Source organism: Macaca mulatta, chromosome 7, assembly GCF_049350105.2.
Source record: "Macaca mulatta isolate MMU2019108-1 chromosome 7, T2T-MMU8v2.0, whole genome shotgun sequence".
In the NCBI taxonomy this organism is placed as follows: domain Eukaryota; kingdom Metazoa; phylum Chordata; class Mammalia; order Primates; family Cercopithecidae; genus Macaca; species Macaca mulatta.
This window is the reverse complement of record NC_133412.1, coordinates 35,851,874-35,876,536: the sequence shown is the minus strand read 5'-3', so window position 1 is coordinate 35,876,536 and position 24,663 is coordinate 35,851,874. Positions and strand designations below refer to the sequence as shown.

At 48.2% G+C, this 24,663-nt stretch overlaps 1 protein-coding gene across 3 annotated transcripts in view; it reads right to left on the bottom strand.

Annotated features, from left to right (window-relative positions):
* Positions 1–24,663, bottom strand: part of LIPC (lipase C, hepatic type) — a 176,666-nt gene that overhangs the window by 4,639 nt on the left and 147,364 nt on the right. For all 3 annotated transcript variants that reach the window (XM_077939485.1, XM_001095252.4, XM_077939484.1), the window contains 6 exons: positions 23,194–23,376; positions 22,510–22,627; positions 18,839–19,072; positions 16,252–16,494; positions 3,510–3,627; positions 750–968 (listed from right to left, as the gene is read on the bottom strand). In XM_077939485.1, coding sequence (XP_077795611.1) covers positions 750–968; positions 3,510–3,627; positions 16,252–16,494; positions 18,839–19,072; positions 22,510–22,627; positions 23,194–23,376 — 1,115 coding nt within the window. The remainder of the gene's footprint in view (positions 1–749; positions 969–3,509; positions 3,628–16,251; positions 16,495–18,838; positions 19,073–22,509; positions 22,628–23,193; positions 23,377–24,663) is intronic.

Below are 24,663 nucleotides of genomic sequence, written 5' to 3'. Positions count from 1 at the left end.
AGTGCTGGGATTACAGGTGTGAGCCACCACGCCCAGCCCCGTCCTTCCTTTTCTTTGCTCCCCACCCCAACTCCTCCATATCCCTGGAGACTTTGGGGCCACGGGAGATGTTAAATCAAACACAACAGCATTTCTTAAGGGTGACCCATTGTTCCACATTGGAATTTCTTAGGGCTGTTATTCAACAACAGGCATCCTAGACCCCTTCCCAAGCCCACCACGAATCTGCAGATAGGTCCAGGAATTCTGCAAGTGTGTTTGGCTTCCCAGTGATTCTTTGGCATCTGACATTTGAAAGATACCACCACAGAGAGGGAGATACACTGAGATTTTTGAGATTGTGAGCTGTTAAAAGCGTTTCTTTGGGCAAACAACAAAAAAGAGATGTTGCATCTAGCACAGCACCTTGGAGCGGCAGCGCTGACATCACCTGGTGATTCACCTGCCCTGAAGCTTGAGAAGCCTCGGGCTGGTGTGGCGGTTCTCAGGCTCCAGGGGCAGGCAGCGTTAGCCACGGGCAGTGGGGAGACGCTGGTGTGGGATTCAAAGACCTGGGTGCGAATCCTTGTCCTGGCACCTACGGCTGTGTAAAGTTGGGATAGTCACTTCACCTTTCTGAGCTTCTATACTCCATCACTAGGGCCTAATAATACTCACTGCACATGATGAACGTGAGTATTAAATTGTGAAACTGCCTGGCACAAGCGGGTGCTTCATAGACGTTAGCAGGAGATTGAATCAGTGGTCACCTTTGCTGGGTTTCTCCCGCTTTGACTCTGATCGTCTTCAGAACGAGGCCTGGGTGGCGGGGCCCTGTGCTCCATGGGATGATGGTCTGGACTGTGTTCCAGACATTGGCCCACACTGCACTGCTTTCCCACTTGAACTTGATCATGATCAGCTCACCGATATCCACATCCAGCGTGATAAGAAAGGAATATGTTTTATTACTAGCAATTCCTTTGCCCCTTGAACACACAAAGAAAATCAGACACAATCAGTTTAGTTGTAACAGCAAAGTGACGGTCACACACATTCAGGATGTGTTATGTTTCCCTGAATGACTTGGGATTTTTGCTGCATTTCCCAAACTAGCGTTCAACAGACTATTGATAGAGCTAGCAGTAGGTGTGCCAGGATAAAAAAGAGATTTCCAGATAATAAAATTGGGAAAACTATACTATTTTCTGTGTTAACACATCAAAAGGGCTCTGAGAAGTCCCGCTATAACAAACCTAGTTAACTTTCTCTAGCTTAGCTTTTAGGAAGAAGCTGCCTTGGAGACAGAGGGGCTTTGGCAATGGCGTCCGGACAGTTCAGCTTTCTGTAGGTTTAACATAGTATGCCTACACCATGCACTCTCTCCCACATAATGCTCCTCCCCCCATATAAATAGAAACCTCTATTAAAACAGTGAGGCATAACAGTAGTAGAAAAACTCCACATAAAAAGGATGCACCGATTTAGAGCAAGATTTAAATGCAGACTCTGAGGTATCGTTATCAGCTTTAGTCACTAATCTCCAAGACATTAAAATATCCCAACGTTGACAGAATAGCGAGTTGCCCTTTCTGCTCTTGAGAACTATCCCCTGGGAGAGATTTTTGGCTGTGCAGAGGCAGCGCTGGATTTAGGGCGAGGCAGATGGATGGAGGGGTCCCTTGTGTGGCTTGGCATAGCTCTTCCTGAGTGTGCTGTTAAGAATTGTTTAGGAATCCCCTTGCCCTGCCAGGTTGTGAGCATCCAGAGGCTAGGGTCCTCTGTATCCTTAGGTAGGTGTTGGACAGAGCACCAACAAATGCTTGCTGAATGACTGAATCAGTGTGATGATCAGAGATCCAAAGCTGGGGGCAATTTTCGGGAAGCTCAGGACCATCCCTGGAGTGGGTGAGAGGCTACTGTCACTTCCCAGGGAGAGTCCACACTGAGGGCGGAAAGGCCAGAGAGGCTGGGGAGCCTCAGAGTGAGCAGGTGGGTAACAGGGTGAAGGACAGATGGGGAGGCTGGCAGAGCAGGCTGATTGAAATTGGAAATCTGTGCCAAGTCAAAAGATACCACTTTAATTTCTGGGTTATGAACTCACTGGAAAGGCTCTTGGGACCTTCTTGGGAACACCTGCTCTGCCCCTCACCACTCACTCGCCTCTGTACTGCAGGCCCTGGTGGGGCCATCTCCAGTTTCCCTGTCTGTTCAGTCCACAGTGCATAACATTGAGCAGGTGGTGGGACCTGGAGAGGCTGAGGAGGGACTTGAGGGTCTGGGCTTGGGTGAATGTCCTGTCTGACCAGGATGGCTATGTGGGATGGGCTGTGTTTACTAAAGGGGTTGTTTCTGAAGCACCAAATATTTATTTATGTTCACAAAAAGAACCAAACACTAACAGTTGATTTGTGGACCAAGAGTTTTCCGCTTTAGACAAGAGCTAGCTCAGGTAGTACCTGGCACCTACCACAGTGCCCTGCACGGTGATTGGTGCTCAAATGCTCAAGCCTGTGTAAACTAAAAATAAAACTCTAAGCCCCCCAACCATCTGAATGGACCTCTTCTCTCAGCCAAGGGCATTCCAAAGTTAACCTGAAAAACAAGTTCAAGGCCATGGTGGGAAGGGGAGGTGGGACATGCCTCACTGTACTCTCCTCCCTTTGGAATTCAGGCACAACTGACCAGCATTAACATTAAAACTCAGATTTTAAGACTGATGAAGCAGACTTTTTGTAGCAATAAGATACCAAATTCCAGCCAGAGTCTAGTATAGCATCACCTGACAGACAGTAGGCCCTGAAAGAAATTAAATGATTTTACCCTAAAATATATTTCTTTGATGTGTTTTGAAAGGGCCCTGAACAGCTGTCTCTTGGGGGGAAACTCCACATTCTGTAGAGAATTCCCTTCCCTTTCCAGGTCTTTTCACTGATCCAGGAGAGAATTAACTAAGTCTGGCACCTTTTTAAGTCTGATAAGAAACATTTACAATCAATTCTCTCTGAAGCCTGCTACCTGGAGGCTTCATCTGCATAATAAGAACCTTGGTCTCCGCAACCCCTTATCTTAATCCAGACACTCTCTTCTATTGATTCTAGATCTTTAGATAAACTCATTCAACCAATGCCAATCAGAAAATCTTTGAATGCGCCCGTGACCTGGAAGTTCCCCTGCACCCCCAACCCCAACCACTTTGAGTTGTCCCGCCTTTCTGGACCAAACCAGTGTACATCTTACAAGTACTGATTGATGTCTTGTATCTTCCTGTAACGTATAAAACCAAGCTGTAGCCTGACCACCTTGGATACAGGTCACCAGCACCTCCTGAGGCTGTGTCATGGGCATGTCTTTAACCTTGGCAAAATAAACTTCTAAATTGATTGAGACGTGTCTCAGATACTTTTTGGTTTACATCTGGAATAAAGTAGTAGTAGCTGGCCTGACTCTTGAAAATTACAGAGTCCATTTATACCCTTGCAAGAAAAATAAGCGCGTCATCACCCTAGGGGGCTACACCTCCTACTCACAGAGTGATGGCAATTTTCTGCATTTTCTCTTTTGTTCCGAGTAGTGACATGGTAAAAGTTGTTTGTATTGGCGTCTCAGTTTGGTTGATGAACTGGATCTTGAACTGGTAATGATAAACTAGAGAGAGGGAGAGAGAAAGAGAGAGAATGTAAGCAGGACTTTTCAATTTAAAAATCTCATTTCTTTTTTTTTTTTTTTTTTTTTTTGGGACGGAGTCTCGCTCTGTCGCCCAGGCTGAAGTGCAGTGGCTGGATCTCGGCTCACTGCAAGCTCTGCCTCAGCCTCCCGAGTAGCTGGGACTACAGGCGCCCGTCACCTCGTCCGGCTAGTTTTTTGTACTTTTTAGCAGAGATGGGGTTTCACCATGTTAGCCAGGATGGTCTCGATCTCCTGACCTCGTGATCTGCCTGTCTCGGCCTCCCAAAGTGCTGAGATTACAGGCTTGAGCCACCGCGCCCAGCCAAAAAATCTCTTATTTCTTAAAATTTAAACATGTAGAGGGAAAAGTTTGGATAGGTATCAAAATGTTACCAACATTTTTTTTTTGCTCCTGAATGGTGGTTTATCTTCTTGTTTTTCCTTCTGTGTATTTCCTAAATGTCTACACAGGACTTTTGTTGTGTTTGTAATGTAATAATGATAAATATTCACCAACAAAAGGTGGCAGAATAGGAGTATAGGATATCTGGCATTCTCATTGATTTCTAGGTGCAAGTTCTGTTGTAATATTTCATGTGTTTGGCGAGGGCCTCCTTCTGTAAATCAAAGAATATATGCCTTTTAGGCATTTGACGAGGCAAGAGGGAACACGCTGCCATTTTACACTATTGCTGCTGTCTGGTGGGGTGTGTCTCAGGGTGGGGCAGAGCTCCAGCTAAGAAATATATGCCCTAGTGACCAAATATTTATATTCTGGGACAGTTCCTGGAAACAAGCTCTGTGAGGTTCAATGAGTGTATTTCCTAATAGAAATAACATAACTCTAGTTCCAGAACTTGGGCCTAGAAGCTTTCCGTTTTATCAAATGTCCAGAATGTCCTCCTACTGATGGATTGGTTGGAAGAGGATAATTTATTTTATTCTTCTTTACCGAATACAGTCTACATTTAGTTATCGAAAGCAAATGGCTTACTATTAGACAGGCATTGTTAAACACATTGCATCATTAAATGTTAAATACATTTTTGCATTGTTGAATACATTGCAACATCTCATTTCCTTATCACAACCCTATGATGTAGGCATTGTTATTATCACCCCTGTTTTATAAATAAGAAAACTGGAGCTCTGATAGATGAAAGTGACTTGCTCAAGGTCAAATAGCAGCATCTGTGCTCTTAGCCTCCCTTACCCTAGATGGTGTTGGCTTAGCTTGCATGGTGGCACAGCTACGGAGCTGTTTCGAAAATTATCCTACCTCATTCCAAAATGGCTGATTACTGCTTGGACTTCTTTCTCTTGTCTCCCTATTCTCCCCAGTGGATTCCCCAGGGTTGGATACAGGGTCCAGCTTCCAGACCAGGATTGGCTTTTGTTTTGTTTTGAGTTTTCTTTTTTTTTTTTGAGACAGCGTCTCTCTCTGTCACTCAGGCTGGGGTGCAGTGCCACCTCGGCTTACTGCAGCCTTGACCTCCTGAGCTCTCTTGTCGCCATATTCTCTAAGTATCTACAGTGTTCTAGCTCCAAGATTGCAAACAGGCTTAATATGGAATGTTAATTCCATTTGATTGATAATAGCTGCCTAGAGCCCTGTGTTGAGATGGATTCTGAGGCCATGTCCAGGCTTGTGGCAAGATGAGTGTCTGGCTTGGGCAAAGGATAAGGGATTTATGGAATGCTTGCTGTGTATTTTCCTTTCCTATTTAGACAGTGGTTAATCCACGAATCCTAACAGTGCCTTGCACACAGTAGGTGCTTAATAAACTTTTGTGGGATGAATGAACTGATGGTTTGCTTGGGGGTGACATATCACAATGCACATTAACATCTAACAACATGGAAATCACCCGTGAGGATTCAAGACCTGAGTTTCAAGCTTCGTCGTAGGAGAATGTTAAAAAATTAGATCACGGTAACTAGCCACTTGACCATCCATTCCTTGTACCCAGCATGTGGAAGTTCATCTCTTCATCGATCAATCTACTAACTCTTAAGTGGTACCATTTCTGCTGGAGGTTGGTAGCTATACAGCAAGCCCAGCAGAGGGTATTGCCAATGCTGTATTGCTAACACATCAGCTCCAGTGTCCTGGTATGCCGGTATTGCTGAGTTTTAGATTACACAATCCTATCCTTGGCGTAAACTAATCTTCCCATTTGGATTTTGTGTTTAATTTGCTTATGTGAGTGGGGATATCTCTTGGGTTTACCAAAGGGGTTATCTCTGAAGCACCAAATGTTTATTTATGTTCACAACAAGAGGCAAATACTAAGAGTTGATTTGTTGGCCAAGAGCTTTCTGCTTTAGGTAAGAGCTCGCTCAGGTAGTATCTGGTACCTACTACAGTACCCTATGCACCAGTGGTCCCTAGCCTTTTGGGCACCAGGGATGGGTTTCATGGAAGACGGTTTTTCCATGGACTGGTGTAGGGGCAGGGAGGATGGCTTTAGGATGAAACTGTTCCACCTCAGATCATCAGGGATTAGATTCTCATAAGGAGTGCACAACCTAGATCCCTAGCATGTGCAGTTTACAATAGGGTTTGTGCTCCTGTGAGAATCTTATGCCGCCACTGCTCTGACAGGAGGCGGAGCTCAGGTGGTAATGCGTGCTCGCCCGCCACTCACCTCTGGCTGTGAGGCCCGGATCCTAATGGCCCACAGTCTGTGGCTCAGGGGTTGAGGACCCCTGGTGTAACACAATAGATGCTCAAATCCCAAGCCTGGAATAAGGTAATTTGATGCCCTCAAGACAGCAAAACAGGCTGTGGGTGAGAAGTAAGAAAAAAGCTGGCTGGGCGCGGTGCCTCACACCTGTAATCCCAGCACTTTGGGAGGCTGAGGTAGGCCGATCATGAAGTCAAGAGATTGGAACCATCCTGGCCAACTTGGTGAAACCCCATTTCTACTAAAAATACAAAAATTAGCTGGGCGTGGTGGCAGGCACCTGTAGTCACAGCTACTCGGGAGGCTGAGGTAGGAGAATTGCTTGAACCTGGGAGGTGGAGGTTGCAATGAGCCGAGATTGCACCACTGCACTCCAGCCTGGGTGACAGAGCAAGACTCTGTTTCAAAAAAAAAAAGAAAAGAACTACAGGCGCAAGTCCTGGGAAAGGTCCCTAAACTCTTGGGTGGCACCACTGGAGAGAGGGACTTAGCCCGTCACCCCAGAAGCCTCTGGAGACGTCTTACACTATTTGGGGGTTGTCAAGGAAACTCTGTAACAAGTGAACAGTCTTATAAAGTCAAACTGAGACAAAAAGGACAGTTCTTTCCAAAGACAGTTTCCAAAGAAAGAACTTTCCAAAGTAGGGGAGGGGGTAAGATGTGGGAGGACTGGCCTTGGGTTAACCTCCTTATGAGTAGTCAGGACATCTTCCAGAGAACTCAAGGAACACTCACAGTAACCGGTCTTCAATTCAGTTTAATATGATATGTATTAATTGGAAGTTAACTGTGTGTTCAGCCCAGTGTTAAATGCAAGTAAAAGCATATAATGGCAGTATGCATAGTAATAACATTGGCTAATATCTATTTTGGCTTTTGCCAGGTGCTTTGCATCTGTCATCTCACTTAACCCTCAGACAAATGACACTATTATTATCTCATTTTAGAGAAGAGGAGACTGAAGCACAGAGAAGTTAAGTGACTTTTCTGGGATCACACAGCTGGTAAGTCGTATATGGCTGGGGCGTCAGCTCTCGCAACCTGACTCCAGAACTTAAACTTCTACATGTTTATACCCAGGACCACTAGCTTTATATACTCTAAGAAAAAAGCTGAATTGTGGAAAGAGATTGAAGTTAAAAAATGTCATAACATTTGTTTAAAAATAAACTAAAAACACCTGAAATATTCAGTAATAGAGGGATGGCTATGAACTAATAACAGCAATTACGATAACTACCATTTAGCTCTTCACCATGTCCCAGACATTGAGCTAATAGTTTCACAAAATTATCTCATTTCTCTTTACAACAACTTTATAAGATGCCTACTTTATCTTCCCTCCCACATCATTTTACAAAGGAAGAAGCTGAAGCTCAGAAAAAGTTAAGTAGCTTGTCGTTGTCACGTGGCTAATAACTGATGAAGCCGCAATTAGAAGTTAGTCTGCTGATTCTCAGTTCATCGTCCCCAACATGTGATTTACTCTTATGAAGCCATTAAAAACTATTTTTGGAATGATTTCAATGCTTATGAAAGAAGTGAAGAAGAAAACAAAAACAAAAAAACACAGGCTATGACATTGTCTAGTGTGAGACCAACTCTGCAAAACAGAATGTGTAGAAGTAGGGGAATTCACAAAAAATATTAACAGTGCTTATCTCTGGAGAGGGCACAGTGGTCATTTTTATTCTCTTCTTTATGTTCTTCTGCAAGTTTCATGTTTTCTGCAGTAAACATGTGTTCTAATTGGAATCCTATTGGAAAAAGAAAGAGCTTTTACAAGTATTGAAAAAGAAGAAAAAGAGCACTAGAAGCTGCAGTCCTTTGTGGCCTCTGCCTTGTCTCATGGGCATCTGTGTCCATGTCTTATCTCCCCAAAGGCAGTCTCAGAACCACACTATTGCTTGGATCTCCACAAGGGCACAGCACACACTAGGCATCCAAGGAGTACTTAACAGGCTCTCTGAGTGAAGAATGACATGGACATACAACTGCATTAAAGACACCAAGAATGAGAAAATAGCTTCCGTTTGTTGAGATCCTACTATGCATCAAGCTGCATACTAAGTGTTTTACATACATCATTTTTGTCCTCATAACAAGTTAAATAATGATGCCCTGCTGCGTAGTGTCCATCTGCTCCCTCTACCCCCGCTGTCCTCATCCACTCTGCCCTCCACTGCTCAGCTCTGAGCCCCAGGATGGGATCCCTTAGGCTGCATCTGCCGGGCTCCCTCATTGATTGGTTTCTGGTTGGGTGTGACCACTGGAGGGAGAGGCACTAGCAGGAGATCAGGGAGGAGAAGAGCTCTGGAGCCTGACTGTGCAGTCACTGCCCTCCCACGATTGGCAGCAGCCCCTCCTCCACGGCTCCGGTTCTCCCACGGCCAGTCCCTTCCCTGGCTCCATCCATCCTGCTGTTAGAGGCAGGGAGCAGCCTCAGTCCTTGTTGGTTTCCTTAACACTGTCCACCCCTCTGTAAGGAGTCCCACTTGCTTTCTTCAACTGATCTAGGCCAGTGGAGTCCTGTTTTCTGCTGAGACCTAGACTGATGCAGTGTTAATTATCCTGGTGAATATAAATAAGGAAGTGGAGGTTTGGAGACCTGTAGTTATCCAGATAGTTCAGTGGAGCAGGATTAAAAGCCAGGTCCGTCTAATTCCAAAAGACCCTTTCTATATTGCCTGCTGTTTTGGTTCTGCAAGCTGAGTCTGTCCCTTGAAAGCAAATGGCGAACAGCTCCCGAAGAAAAGTTGTGGTTCAACACCTGCTTCCAATGAAGCCACCGAGACCAAGTGCCTGCCAGCTCTGACCCCTTGACATCCATCCTGGGCTATCGCTGCCGCAGAGGATGCTCTCCTGTCCCCTAAACGTCTGGTTCCCGAGCCGGGGAAAATGTTTCATGCCCTTGTCTTGGCGATACACTTTTTCTTCCCTTTTCCTTAAGTTGTGAGTAGGAGGAGATTGATTTCTGCATTTGAGATGCTATAGTTCCACGATTTTAGGAGAAGGTGCTGTGTAAAACCCAGGAGTCAGCTTTAGAGGATACAAAGTCCCCTTTAGCTTGCACATCCTATGAATGAGAATTGCCTATCTCCGCAACATGTGTCCCCAGAGTAGCACCTCTTCAGGAGGGTGGAACCTGCCAAGGTGTGTGGGCTGTGAGGAGCCAAGCCAGCATGCTTTCTGAGGCTCACGAGGGAACGGGCTGTGGACAGAACCTGCACTGATGGCTGAGGCACCCTTGAGTTTGCAGGAGCACTCCTGAGAAACTCCATGTCTGCACAGGGAATGTTGTGTGATGGCACTTTTTTGGAGAAATCTTTAAATGAAATTAACTTTAAATATAAATGAGTCTTTCATGCTGAGAACTAGTTCCTACTGAGAACTAGCTCCTCCTCCTCCTCCTCCTCCTCCTCCTCCTCCTTCTTCCTCCTCCTCTTTTGTAGAGATGAGGTCTCCCTATGCTGCTGAGGCTGGTCTCAAAATCCTAGGCTCACACCATCCTCCTTGGCCTCCCAAAGTGTTGGGATTACAGGTGTGAGCCACCACACCCGGTCCTAATCATTTACTTTTATTTGGATTTTTTTGTAAGTGTTTTTCTTTAAAAATAAAAAAAAAAAAGAAAGAAAAGAAAAGACAATTTGCCTGTCATTCTACCCTGCCACCCCCAGCACAATGATGCTATTACAAAGATTAAGGAAAAAAGTTGAGTGATTTTGCTCACTTTACCTTATGACATGTTTAATATGGACATTAAAAAATGATTTGGGGAAAATGCTTTTGATCCTGTGACTGCAAAGAGACCAGTACAACATACTCCCAAGTTCTGGCAGCAGAAATTATTTCAGGTCTTAAAGATGAAAGGCATGAAATAGTCCATTGACCTCGAATGTGACCAGGGAAACTCCATCTAGAGCAGAAATCTGAGGCCTCGGGAGAGGATTCCTCACTAGGAAGAATCCTGGATTGTAACCCTGTGTGGACCCTGCTGGTGCCATTTAATAAAGAAAAACTTATATTTCTTTTCACAAGATCAGGTTATTGAATTTATGAAAAGAGAATGTATTTCTCTCTATGTTCTGCCTCCCAGAAACAATGATTCTGAATCATTAGATGTGGGCTCTGGGAGATATTATGACTCTCTTTGCAAACATCAAAGAGGGCTGTTTTTTCCCCCCCCCGCAGTGTATGGATTTCTCTCATGGAGATGGTAGGAATGAGACCTCTTGTGTTTTCTCCAAGCTCAGAGGGCTTGTTCCTAGACCCGAAATGCCTCTAACTCAGAGGGAAGCTGAAGGTCACAGGACTGAGGGGCCCAGGATGGTGTTGTCCAGGGTGTTGCTGCACAAAGAAAGCAGCCGGTGCCAGCAACGCTGAATGAAAGTGAATTAACTCAGAGCAGGTGCAAGTGAAGAAGAAAAAGGGAAAGCGATTTTGTAAACCTTTGTTTATAATACCTGTATGTGTATGTATTTTCATGGCCACATTTGGGTTTAACAGTACAGTCCCATTTAAGTGATGCCCTGATGTCATGAGACTGGATGCTTGCCCCTTTCTTTTTTAAATTAAACTGAACTTTTTTGAAACAGGATCTCACTCTGTCACCCAGGCTAGAGTGCAGTGGCACCATCATGGCTCACTGTAGCCTTGACCTTCTGGGCTTAAGCAATCCTCCTGCAGTCTCCCAAGTAGCTGGAACTACAGACATGCGCCACTCTATCTAGCTAAGTTTTAATTCTTTTGTAGAGATGGGGTCTTGCTTTGTTGCCCAAGCTCGTCTTGAACGCCTGGGCCCAAGTGATCCTTCCACCTTGGCCTCCCACAGTGTTGGGACTTACAGGCGTGAGCCACCATGCCTGGCCAACGCCTGCCCCTTCTGTGGGGGGTCTGTTGCTGTCTGTGAGTGGTGGAGATTGGGGAGTGTCTGTGTGTGGCCAGGACTGTTGTGCTGACTGGCGTCCTGTTGCCAGCTCTTTGTGCTGTGGGTGGAATGAGGGTCCTCAACGGGTAGACAGAGCCCAGGGGGTTTGAGTCCTCTCTGCCGCCTGCTACCTTGTGATCTTGAGACCACATAGCCTCTCGGGGGCTCGATTTCTTCATCTGTGAATGCGGATTAAAAACTCTCTTGTAGTGTCGCTGTAAGAGTGTGATAAGATGGTGATGAAAAAATGCCTGTATTCCAGAAGGTGTTAATCGGGTGTGACCTACTTCCTTCCTTCACACTGAACTGACCAGGGCAGGTTTTCAGACCCACCTGCAGGTCCCAGGCTAGTGGTTCATCCCCATGTCTGTTCTCACCTCTTCCTTGGTGCCCACATAGATTTTGTCATTATGTCAAGGTCACAAAAGTGGTTGGCAGCAAGGCCAAGATTCTTGACACTCCTTATCCCAACCCCAAGCCTGTGCTGTCTACGACACCTGCCCCTCCCCCCCACCCCCCGCTTCTTCTGGAATTCTCCCTGAAGTCAGTGGAAACCTTCCAAAGAAGAAGCTGAGACAAGCCAAAAACAGACTGCCCGAGTCACAGTTTGGCTCGTCATCTCGCCGACCAGCAGGAAAGGGTGCTCTCATGGCTGCCGTGCGCAACAGAAGCAAGTGTCCCTCAGCCCCCACCCAGGGAGTCTTGAGTGCAGGGGGAAAGGGCAGCATGGGGAGGACAGGAGAAGAGGCGAGGAGATACAGAAGAGGGAGTGTGGAAGGAGGGCAGAGAGGAGGAGGCGGGACACACAGCTGGAATGCCGCAGGAGGGAGAGGCACTCAGTGGAGGGGCCTTGGTCCTACGCCCGAGGCCAAGGGCAGTGAAAGGAGCAAAGGCTGGGATTCAGTGCGGTGCTTCCTGCTCACAAATTGTGTGACTTTGCCCTGACCGTGTTTGTGTGTGTGTGTGTGTGTGTGTGTGTGTGTGTGTGTGTCTGTCTGTCTGTCTCGGGGTTGCTGTGAGGCTCCAATGGGAAATGAGCTAATGTGTACAACACATCCAGCCCAGTGCCCGGGCAGAGCGCCCCCCGAGGGTCCCTTCCCTCCTCTCCACCCGGTTACCTCATCTGACTGCTCTGAGGATGAAATGAGACCAGGCGCTGGTGAAACAGGATTTACTCCGTACAGATCCGTTTCCCTCCCCCTCCCTTAAAAACAGGCTCCCAAACTGGTAAAGGTTCCTTGTGAGAGAGTGAGAATGGAAGTGGGCGATAAATTGCCTGGTTTTGCTCAGCGACTGTTTCCCAATTCCCTCTCGCTACTGCTGTACTCTCGCAGTGTTTACCCGAGTTCTGGCGTACGGTTGTAGAAAATAGATCCTTTGATGGTTTTGTCGAAATATCTTGGGAGCCAGAGGAATTCAGGCCAAGTTAGTCATCTTTTGTGAAACTACAATCAGGAGGCGATGTTTATCTTGCCCAACCAGACCCTGCACTAAAATATACAGTACAATTAGATGTTTTTGAAAAATAGGCCTTGTGGTTTCTCTGTAGGCCCAGGTTGGGCAAGTCTGCTCTCTTAAGAGTGTAATATGTATTCATCAAAATGCTGGAGGTGGCTGGTGACATAGGCTTTGGGGGCCCAGGTCGGTTGTGATCATGGTTGTGATGGGCGGGGAGTGGTGTAGCTGCGGTGGCCTAGATTAAATTCTTCGTCCCAGCACCACCAATAGACCCCTCGGCAGCGATGGAAATGTTTTATTTCTGTGCTCTCTGATGCGGTAGCCACGTCTTCGAGCACTTGAAAGGTGGCTTGTGTGACTGACAAACTGAATTTTTGGTTCCATTTAATTTAAAGTAACTTAGATTTGGATTTAAATAGCCACATATGGTTTGTGGCTACCATATTGGACAACATAGCATTATACGGATAGCAGTATCCCATGAGCAGCTGCTTCAAGCAGGCGAGTCTCACATGGGTGCACTTTCCAGCCATGCCCAGGGCGGCTCGATGTGACCACAGAGACGTTACTCTCCACTAGCAAGTGAAACTGGGTTGAGCGGGTGAGGACTTTGCTCACTGGAGGGGCTGAAGCAGAACTGGGGAGAATTTATAGGGGAACAGAAAAGGAGAGGTTGTGGGCTGGGCGCGGTGACTCACACCTGTAATTCCAGCACTTTGGGAGGCCCAGGCGGGTGGATCACCTGAGGTCAGGAGTTAGAGACCAGCCTGGCCAACACGGTGAAACCCTGCCTCTACTAAAAATACAAAAATTGGCCGGGCGCGGTGGCTCAAGCCTGTAATCCCAGCACTTTGGGAGGCCGAGACGGGCGGATCACGAGGTCAGGAGATCGAGACCATCCTGGCTAACACGGTGAAACCCCGTCTCTACTAAAAAATACAAAAAACTAGCCGGGCGAGGCGGTGGGCGCCTGTAGTCCCAGCTACTCGGGAGGCTGAGGCAGGAGAATGACGTAAACCCGGGGGGCGGAGCTTGCAGTGAGCTGAGATCTGGCCACTGCCCTCCAGCCCGGGTGACAGAGCCAGACTCTGTCTCAAAACAAAAAAACAAACAAACAAACAAACAAAAAATTAGCTGGGCGTGGTGGTGCACGCCAGTAATCCCAGCTACTTAGGAGGCTGAGGCAGGAGAATCACTTGAACCCTGGAGGTGGAGGTTGCAGTGAGCCAAAATCACGCCACTGCCCTCCAGCCTGGACGACAGAGTGAGACTCGGTCTCAAAAAAAAAAGTAAGAAAGAAAAGGAGAGGGTGTGGCGCAAGCCACAGTTCATCACTGGAACCTCCATCCCGGCTGGGGCTTTCGGTTCCTGACCAGTTTCAGGCAGTCCTGCCTTTAGCCTCCTCCTCACTGGATGTTCCCAGGAGCAAGATAAGTAGTCGGTAATAAAGAGACACAAATGTGGTCTCCAAGGGGCTCATCTCGGGTTGGTCTCCACCGAGCACCCTGAAGGTAGGACTGTGTTTGAAGAATGCACAGATGGATGAGTACATTGGTTTTGGTAGCTGGTGGGTGAGGTAATCATGCCCTAATGCAATTCTTTGGTCTTCCTTAATAGGAAAGGGATCCTTGTGAGTTCACACCAGCAGGGGATGGTGGTCGGGCACTGGGGCTGTTGGAAAATGGGAGACGCTCGGCCTGGCTGATGCCTACTGCTCTTGTTTCCCCTTCTTCCTTCTTTTGAGGCTTCCCTTCCCCGTCTCCAAGCCCCCAGTAGATGTCCTAGGACTGGACCAAGCCTCTCATTTCAAATGAAGTGCCCAGTTTGGCCCTGAACGATGAAAAATGACCTCTTTTCTTCCCAGCTGATTTCAAGGAGAATGCAATCTCCTCACCCTTCTCTTCCATACCCCCTCTCACCCCCACACGCAGACCAGTGGCAGGTTACAGAGGAGGTGAAAATCACTCCGCTCACTGTTTGGAGGCCCTGGGTCTAAATGCCAGGTCTGCCAAGAGCTTTTTGTCTCTGGACCAGTGATTTTCCCCGTCTAGGCCTTGGTTTCCCCACCTGAAAAACGGCAGGGTTGAACTGCTCCTCATGATGCAAACATTCCATGATTAAAATAGATCCAATGAAATGTGATTATCTAAGAGGCTTAATCACTCCAGGAGGCATTGCCATTTAAAAGAGGAGCTGGTTAACCCAAATGAGTCTCTAATTGTCAGCCTGCAGCGGAGGAGCTCCCCGAAGCAGGAGGACTTCCAAATTCCCTCACCTGCGTGCTGCCATCTCCTCCAGCCCTAAGGGACAGCCAGCGGAGGGACCCTTTGGCCTGAAAGATCCCGCCCTCACACCAACTACTCTTCAGATGCTATGAGCACCCACAAGACATTTCTGTCATTCCTAGACCTGCTTGGCTCACAGGAGGGAAACCTGGCTGGGGAGCAAAAGTTCAGATACACAGAGAAATCCTGTGCCTCAAAACTAAGCTGCCTGGGAGTTTGAACTCACTCCTGAGAGTCAGGCGGCCCTGTTCCAGGTCTCCTTACAGCCACACAGCTGTGGGTGCCCCACGCGACTTTTGCTTTCCTCCTCTTTAGAATGGGATAATAACCAGCTCTGCCATCCTCGCCTGGCTGTTGTGAGAACCACAAGGAGTCGATGGCTGCATCAAATGTTTTGTGTAAAATGCTCTCTGAAAGCAAAGCGGTGGCGACAGCCCGTTCACATTCTCCAGATACAAATATCTGCATGGTAATAGTCAAACAGCACATCAGATTGCCTCTCCCAGCGCTGGAGAGGCTGTGCGATGAAACAGTAAGATGCTAAATCACTCCCGAGCTGTTTGAAGGATTAGGCAGAAATGTTAATGGCAACAGATGTCGGCTTGTTCCCTCCAGGAGGATTTAGGTTTCAATGGAGCAGTTCTCTGCTGGCCTCAGCCTAAGACGTGGCCACAACGCTTTCTACAATCTTCCATTCAACCCAGAGAGCTGCCCGGCCCACTTTCTGCCCTGAGGTTAAAAACCTGGCTGGGAAGCTGAATCTTGTCTTGGGAGTGCCTCAGGGTGAATATCGTATCCTATCAGATCAACTGATTCAAATCTTAGAAGGAATGAAATGCAGTCTAGAATCCAGTTTTTTTCACAGGGGCCCTGAACAGAGATGAAAGAACTGGGTTCTAGGCTGTGTTTGGAGGCGCCTCAAGTCCCTGTACAGTGAGATCTGGGTGGCCCAGGTAAACTGCGCGTGGCCGTGCAGATCTAACATTCTAGGGGAGCATGAAAATGGATAGAGAGGCCAACCCAAGGGTCGTTTCAGAAATTATCAAGGTTTCTCCTCTTAGCCCTTGGCAGCAAGGTGGCCACACTCTTGGGACAGGAGAAAGGCTGTGTCAACGTCGCTGTCTGGAGCCTGCACGGTTTCGGAAACACTGAAGCACCTCCAGGAAAAGAACCAAGGGAACTTCTGAGCCCTGTGGACAGGGGACTGCATCCTGCCCTTCTGAAGGCTCCCCGGCTCCACACTCACCTTTGAAGGGGGACTGGGCTCGCGTCACGAGGAAGAGCTTCTTGCTCTTGCTCCGGGGCTCCTGGCGGACGTGGTAGCCCAGCGTGTTGCAGCGGCCCTTCTTGCAGCTCAGGCACAGGCCCTGGCTGAAGCTGTCCATGTCGCTGCACAGGTAGGCCACGCTCTGCGTGCCGGCATGCAGCAAGGAGTCGATGAAAAGGTGCACAGATCGCTCGTGGGAGCATTTTATGGTCTGGGTGATGGCTGGAACACAGGGCAAGAAGGATGTTATCACCTTAACCCAAAGCAGCCTCAACTCAGAGGCTCACCTTGGTTCTCAGCCCACAGGAGGTTAGAAGGAGCACTCAGAACAGGCAGGGGTGGGCTTGTCAAGGCAGACCCCCTAATAACAGCGGGATGTGGCAACTGACCGAAACTAAGGAAAGCAGACTCTCTGAGTCATGTAGTGTCAGGCAAAATCCCAGGCACTGCCGGGATCCTGAGAGCACTCCTCTATGACAGCGTGTTACAGTGGGCGTTTTAATAGGCACCCAAGTCACTAAGGAAAGATCAAATTCATTAAGAGCGCAGGTTAGTGTAATTTATTATAGAAATATTTCTATCTTAAATGAGATAATTTAAAATGCCCAGGTGCTGATGCCTGGAGGGTGGGTTTTCTGGAACAGGCTTGCGTGGGACACCTTTTCTCTTAATATAACCAGATACATGAGACAATCTCGTGGCACTCTGATGGTCTGGAGAATGCTGAGGCCTCCCGACAATGTCTACCTTGTGTCCCAAAGCAGCCATTGCATCCCGTAGGTAACGGGCCTGTGAAACCAGCACAAGAACTGGATTTGGAAGGACACTGCCCAGTAACCAGGTCTGGACAGGCCTCACCTCCAAAACAAGCTTATGAGGTTGATCTACCAAGAATTTGACCCTTTTTTTTTTTTTGACTCTCCAAACTTTAATCTAATCTGTAGTAAATAATTCTCAAGGGATGTTGAGGAACCACCACAAGATATATGAAACATTTGCTGTAAAGGGACAGCACAGGTGACTTTGCCAAAAGCTATTTCCCCAGGTGTCTGGAGGTTAAATGCCAAGATTAGTTATCGCAGTCCGTGGACGCTAGCAGCTGCATTCCTGGGGCACCTACTAGGAGACTGTGTATGCCGCGTGCCCTCTGCTCCTCCACTGCCTGCATCTTCACCGCAGCTCCTCGAGGCAGCTGTTATCAAGGAGAAAACTCAGCTTCCAAGACATCCACTAACTCACTCAAGCTCATCCACCCAGGAGATGGTGAGGGTGAAACCGCAGTTATCCAGTGAGTCCCTGTGCAGCTGTGGCTGGGAGAACTACCCCAGGAACCCTTTCAAACACAGAGGTGAAGACAACTGAGGAAAACCACCCCAAGCTTGGGCAAGCTGAATACCTACATTTGGTTCCATCACTTTGAAGTTTAGCACAAAAGAGCAATGGTAATGATTGGTCAGGAATGTGTTTACCAGGCAAATAAAGCCCATACACCATTCTGGTGGTCTGCACCGAGCTTTGTGGGGATGAAGTTTGGGATGAGGGCTGGATAGTCAGCTGGGAACTGCTGGTGGCTGGAGGGGAGGTGATGGGGTGGGGGAGGTGGGAGGGATGTAAGCAATGATAAGGGCAAGTTCCCGGAAGGCTCTCTCAGGCCTGTGCGGTGGAAGGCTGGGAGTCCAGCCAAAATGAGATGATGTGGAGTGTGAAGGTCATTCTGATATTGGAGAGGTGAGGGTGGTGTCATCACAAGAGAGTGTGTTCTCAGCTGAGTGTTGCATGATCAGGGTGAGGTGGCTTGTGGGGGTGGAGGGCTCTAGTTGGCTTGGAGTGATTGGCATGTCTTAATCAGGATGATATTTTATAATAGCAAGAAATTTCGAATGCCCCTGGAATGTGCTGCTTCTGCTGACATTTTTGTTCTTTAATCCTGTGCATATTGTCAATGTGCATGGTAATATTTCGGTTTTAGGACTTGAGAGAGAAGTGGGATCACAACCCAGATAACAGCACATTCTGTGTCTGCCCTGAGGTAAAGGGCGTAACAAGGACGTATTTGAAGCTGAATTTCCCATCGGGAGAATCTGAGTAATTTCCCCAATTAAACTGATGGGGTGGGATGAAGAGTGAGACCTTCATCAAGAAGCCACAGCCTATTAAGTGGATTCTCATGTGGTTCAGAATAGAGGCAGACCCTGGAATGAGGAAACGTCCGGAGAAGGAAGAATAACCACAGGCGTCTGGACTCAACTCTCGGAAGAGCTGGTACCCCGGGAGAGGCTTTGCCTGGGCACATAGGGCCGGGATGAGAAGTGGAGGTTCTTGTTGGTGCCCTCTGCTCATCCTTAGGGCGTGGCCTTGGCCTGTTGCCAGGAGTGGCCTGCTGGGGGATGGGCACCCTTGCCAACTCCCATATTCTTTCTCTCTAGGTGGGCTTGGTGGCCATACACCCTGGACCCTATCCTTGCTGAATTCTTCCCTGAGTCCCACATGTTGGTAGATTCTGCTGAATTCCAGAGGCCCCATTGAAATGTAGGCCGGTGCTCCCGGCCCATGACTTCGTTCTCACCATTGAGCCCGTGCTTGGCAATATGTCTGTAGAGCTCTAGGAAGTGGCAGCCAGGCTGGAAGGAGCCCCCGTTGGGATAGAAGTCATAGTGCCCTATGGGCTGTTTGATGCCCACGCTCAGGCCCATGTGCTCCCGGGTAAAGGTATGAATGGCATCCACAAAATTGGCGTCATCTGGAGAAAGACGATTGCTGGGGGAGCTTCCCTCAAACAAAGGGCCCGCGGCATCCAACCCTAATTGGAAAGCAGGGGTAAGGGTTAGATGGGAGCAAGGAGAGGAGAAGAGAAATGTGCTCTTTAGCTTTTGGATATTATTATACATTAATGAACTAGCAGGAAGAAGAAACACCTCGGGCATAATCCTTCTCTGGACAACCTTGCCATAACCTTTTCTCAGTAAAACCACAGTAATTCATGGTGCCAACAATGACACACAGGCTGGGCATTAGCTAGTGGGGGAAAGAGGTTTGCAGAAACTATCCAGTGGTAGACACAAGGTTATGATGCCTGAGGCCAGGAGGCCTGGACAACATCGTGAAACCTCATCTCTAAAAAAAAAGAATACAAAAATTAGGTGGGTGTGGTGGCATGTGCCTGTCATTTCAGCTACTCAGGAGGCTGTGGCAGGAGGATTGCTTGAGCTCAGGAGTTTGAGATTGCAGTGAACCGTGATTACACCACAGTGACCCAGTCTCGGCAACAGAGGGAGATCCTATCTCAAAAAGAAAAAAAAGGAATAAGGTTATGAGGGAATGCTTGATTTTTTTTTGTTGTTGTTGTTTTTTGTTTTTTTTTTTTGAGACGGAGTGTCGCTCTGTCGCCCAGGCTGGAGTGCAGTGGCCGCATCTCAGCTCACTGCAAGCTCCGCCTCCCGGGTCTATGCCATTCTCCTGCCTCAGCCTCCCGAGTAGCTGGGACTACAGGCGCCCGCCACCTCACCCGGCTAGTTTTTTGTATTTTTTAGTAGAGACGGGGTTTCACCGTATTAGCCAGGCTGGTCTCGATCTCCTGACCTTGTGATCCACCCGTCTCGGCCTCCCAAAGTGCTGGGATTACAGGCTTGAGCCACCGCGCCCGGCCGGGAATGCTTGATTTACTTAAGCAAATCGATTTTGAGTACCTCTCAAGCTACTTTCAAGACCATCTGTTTGCATACAAAAAAAGCCAATATGCTCATTATAAGCAGTTCCAATCTACCTATCAAAGAATGAAATTTATTTGCCTGTATGTCATCAATAATTTCCCTAAACAAGCTGATTTTTCTCCTATAGTGTCATTTCATTAGAACGTCCAGAACAGCCACGGGACACCACTGTATGGGGTGAAAATGTTGTGTGCAAGTAGGGTAGCTCAAAGCTCTGGGCCTCAAATGACAGATGTCTGTGCATGAAGTAAGGTGGCAGCTCCTGGCTGACTGTGGTTGGGGAGTATTTATGCACTCAAAGTTTTTGCCTGTCTTTCTTCCTCTGCCTTCTCTGGAGGACCCTCTGGTGTCCCACCCTAGCCTTGGCTTCCTTCCCTACTCGGGGGCAAAGGAATTGAGAGTAGGCTATGAGATCACCTGTTCTCCAGCTCTACCCACAGTGACAAATGAAAAATGTCCTTGGCCGGGCGCGGTGGCTCATGCCTGGTAATCCCAGCACAAGGCTGAGTCTGGCAGATCACCTGAGGTCAGGAGTTGGAGACCAATCTGGCCAACATAGCAAAACCCCGTTTCTACTAAAAATACAAAAATTAGCCGGGCGTGGTGGTGGGCATCTGTAGTCCCAGCTACTTGGGAAGCTGAGATAGGAGAATCGCTTGAACCCGGGAGGTGGAGGCTGCAGTGAGTCAAGATCATGCCACTGCACTGTAGCCTGGGCAACAGAATCAGACAGAATCAGACTCTGTCTTAAAAAAAAAAAAAAAAAAAGAGAAAAAGAAAAATGTCCTGATATGATTTCTATTCCTTTCTTCATCAGGCTGATGACAAGATGGCAAGAGGGTGTTGAGCCTTCCTGCTGTCTCTGAGGTGGGTGGGACTTGCTGATACGCCTAATGTGACCCACAGCACCAGTTGGATGGAGAGGGTTCTGGGCCTCTGGGCCTGAGGCTGCCTCGCTGGGTGTGGACTCTGCCCTCTGGCCCTGCTTCTTCGGTGGGAGGGCTGCTCTCCCCAGGCTACTGTGGGTTAAATCCATAGGGGCCACACGCCCGTCTGTGACCAGGCTTCCCCAGTCACCAGCAAGATGAACAAAAAAGCATGAGGAAATGAGCTCTCATCATCACAAAGTATTCCGTTTTAATGTCTGTCATTATCCCCATTCTTTCTCGTGTTAAAAGAAATTCTTTTATAAAGAAATGGTGATAGTAGATAGTAGCTGTTTGTAAACACGTCCTCATGGCCGGCTGTGGTGGCTCACACCTGAAATCCTAGCACTTTGGGAGGCTGAGATGGTGGATCACCTGAGGTCAGGAGTTCGAGACCAGCCTGACCAACATGGTGAAACCCCATCTCTACTAAAAATACAAAAAATTTAGCCAGGTATGGCTTAGCTACTTGGGAGATTAAGGCAGGAGAATCGCTTGAACCCGGGAGACAGAGGTTGCAGTGAGCTAAGATCGCGCCACTGCATTCCAGCCTGGTCAACAAGAGCGAAACTCTATCTCAAAAAAAACAAAACAAAACAAAACAAAAAAAACAGTCCTCACTTGATAAAATATAAAATTGCAACAACTCTGTTATTCATCTAAAACGCTCTTTGTTTTGGCCTGTGAAATATTGTTTGAGCCTGCTGGGTCTTGAAGGATGAGTATGAGTTTGGGTGGGTGGGTGGTGGGCAAAGCAAACAGTGCATGCAAAGGCCCAGAGGCACAACAGGCCATGGTGTGTTCGTGAAGTGGAGAAAAAACTTGTGTCGCTGAAGCCTAGAGCTACGGGAAGGGATCAGCAGGATGAGAGGCTGGGGCGCTCTGGGGCTTCCACACTGAGAAGGGCCTTGCCTGTGCCTCCTGGGTTTTTATACCTGTGGTAACAGTGGGCCTCAGACTTGGACTGGGGAACAGTTTGACCAGGTGTGTGGTTTTGGATCCTAATCCCTGTCAGTGTGAAGAGTGGGGCTGGTGTCACGGAAGCCTGGGAGGAAGGCCTTCCTTGCACATGTGCAGACCTTATTGGATATCTTGGGCCATTTCTGAGTGGGTATGAAGTTTGGGGTGAAGTTTTTGATGCAGAGCTCCCTCCCTCAACCCAAATGGGTCCCAGAATAAAACACACACGTTTCACAAATGTGGAACCGGAGGCACTAAAGTGGCTGATGAATGACAGCAAATTAAGGCTGTGATTCTTCACTCCTTAACTCGCCCAAATTGGACTTTGTAAATTATAGATTAAAAAATAAGACTCTTTATTGCTAGAAAAGTCCATGTTTTAGTCCCATTTGGCACACCTACATGAGGCATTCATTTGAGGACAGGCAATAGGAATCGAGGCTGTAATTTGCTCTGAATTCTCTGGCACAGCAATCCATGACATTGGTCATGTTTGAGAGAATGTTACAAGTCCTCTCATGAGCTCTGATCCCTCGCAGTAAGAGTTGGGGTGTTTTAATGATGCGCCTGTTGGAAAAGCAGGTCCTTGTTGGACGCCCCCATGCAGTGGAATCAGTGTGTGAGTTATTAGGCATGGTTACCTGTGATTCTCCCAATCTTGCGCGTTCCACCGATGGAACTGCCGGCAAATCCTGACACGTGTGCACCCAGGCTGTACCCGATTAGGTGAACATGGCTTCGAGAGAATTGAACAGATTCCTGGAAGACAGCAGCGGGATGGGGGCAGGAGAAGAGCTGCCTGGATGAAAGCCTTTTGCGGTCCAGTGTGTTGTGGCACCCACCCTGTTCTTCGTGGCTGCTCGGAAATGAGGTGCCTTATTCACACTCCAAACTGAAACTAGTCTGTCACCTGGCTGACTCTCCAGGGACTCAGGTACCTGTAACCTTGCCTGGTAGCTGCGGCCTCCTGCCTGCCTGTCTTCCACTGGACACTAATGCCCTACAGAAGTGATCCCACTCATTTGTATGGGGGCCTGATAGCTTACAGGGTGTGTTTGTATCCCTTAGCATATCCAAGGGGGTGAGCATAAGAGGAATAGTGGATGAGGAGAGGGGAGAAGATGGTTCTGCGAAATAGGGGTTCAAGGGAGGCATCTGAGAGAGACCTGGGGTCTGGCGTCAGTCCCGTGCCTTCTCATTCCCGTGAGCTGAGCATTAGTGCTTCTCCTGCTTGGACTGCTGTTGGAGACCAGCTTAATTCATTCACTCACAGAGGAAGGGAAAGGAGGGAAGGCAGGTGAAGGAAGGATGGGGCAGGTTGGTACCTCCAGCCACCGGAGAAGAGCCGCGACCTCCTTGCCCACGAGGCGGGTATTGCGGACAGCGATGGTGTAGTGGTGGTGGGCCAGGGTGATCCAGTCCACTAGCCCCACGTTCACTGGCTGGGCCGGCTGAGACTTCAGCGCGGCCACCATCTGCCAGATCCAGTTTTCTAGTAAGCCGTCCACCTGAGGAGGGCACAGAGGGAGGGTCACACTCGTTTCCTTTCTCCCCGCTCACCCTTCTTCCTTCTCCAGCTCTTGGATAATGCTGGCTCCTTCCCCACAAGAGGAAGGGCTTGCTACGAGGTTTCTCAGCCATGCATAGTTGACATTTTGGGCCAGAGAATTCCTTGTTGTGGGGGCTGTCCTGTGCATTGTACGATGTTTAGCATCATTCCTGGCCTTCACTAACTGGATGCCAGCAACACCCACCCACTGTTCCAGGTTTTGAAAACCAAAAATGTCTCCAGATTTTTCCCAACATTCCCCCCTCCATAAATGATTATCTTAATGCTTTTCTACTTTGGGACTTTCTAAACCTTGAAACAGTGGAGAAATATGTGTAAATCAGGTCCTGGAAGCTGACCTGTCCCTTCGGGCCATTTGTACGCTTCCTCGTGCGTGAGGCTGCCCCACCTCACCCCTAAACCCACAGTGCTGGTTCTGCCCTGCAGACTACATGATGCTGGACTTAGCGGGATAGGCACTGTAAGTCTGACACAGTAGGAACTAAAAAATGTTTACAGATAATTGTTCTGTGTGTGTGCCTTGTTTGAGAACCAATTTGCAGGGCACTCCTAATGGTTTCACAGAGCAAAGACGCTTGTGCTGGGTCTTAAAGGATCCATAGGAGTCCAGTAAGAAGAATATGGGTGGGGGCTGGGCGAGGTGCCTCATGCTTGTAATCCTAGCACTTTGGGAGGCCAAGGCAGGGAGATTGCTTGAGCCTAGGAGCTTGAGACCAGCCTGGGGAACATGGTGAAACCCATCTCTACAAAAAATACAAAAGTTAGCCAGGCATGATGGTGCATGACTTTAGTCCCAGCTACTCCAGAGTCTGAGGTGGGAGGATGGCTTGAGCCTAGGAGGTTGAGTCTACAGTGAGCTGAGATCACACTGCCCTCCAGCCTGGGCGATAGAGTGAGACCCTATCTCAACAAAACAAAACAAAGAAACAAAAAGAATACTGGTGGGCAGGTGAATGTGGTAGTGGTGAGGTCTAGGGCATTCCGGGTAGAAGGAACAGTGCGTGCAGAGGCACAGAATTGTGAAAGGGCAGTGTGGTTTGTCAGGGGAGGGGAGAAAAGTTGGTGAGGTGAAGGATAGACAATAGGAGGTGAAGGCTTGACAATAGGGGGTGAAGCTGGAGAGCTCCACTGAGGGCCTGTCACGCCATTCCAGGGTAAGACACATTCCTTTACTAGATGTTTACCAAGTGCCTTCTATGTGCATGGAGCATCTTGGGTTCAAATC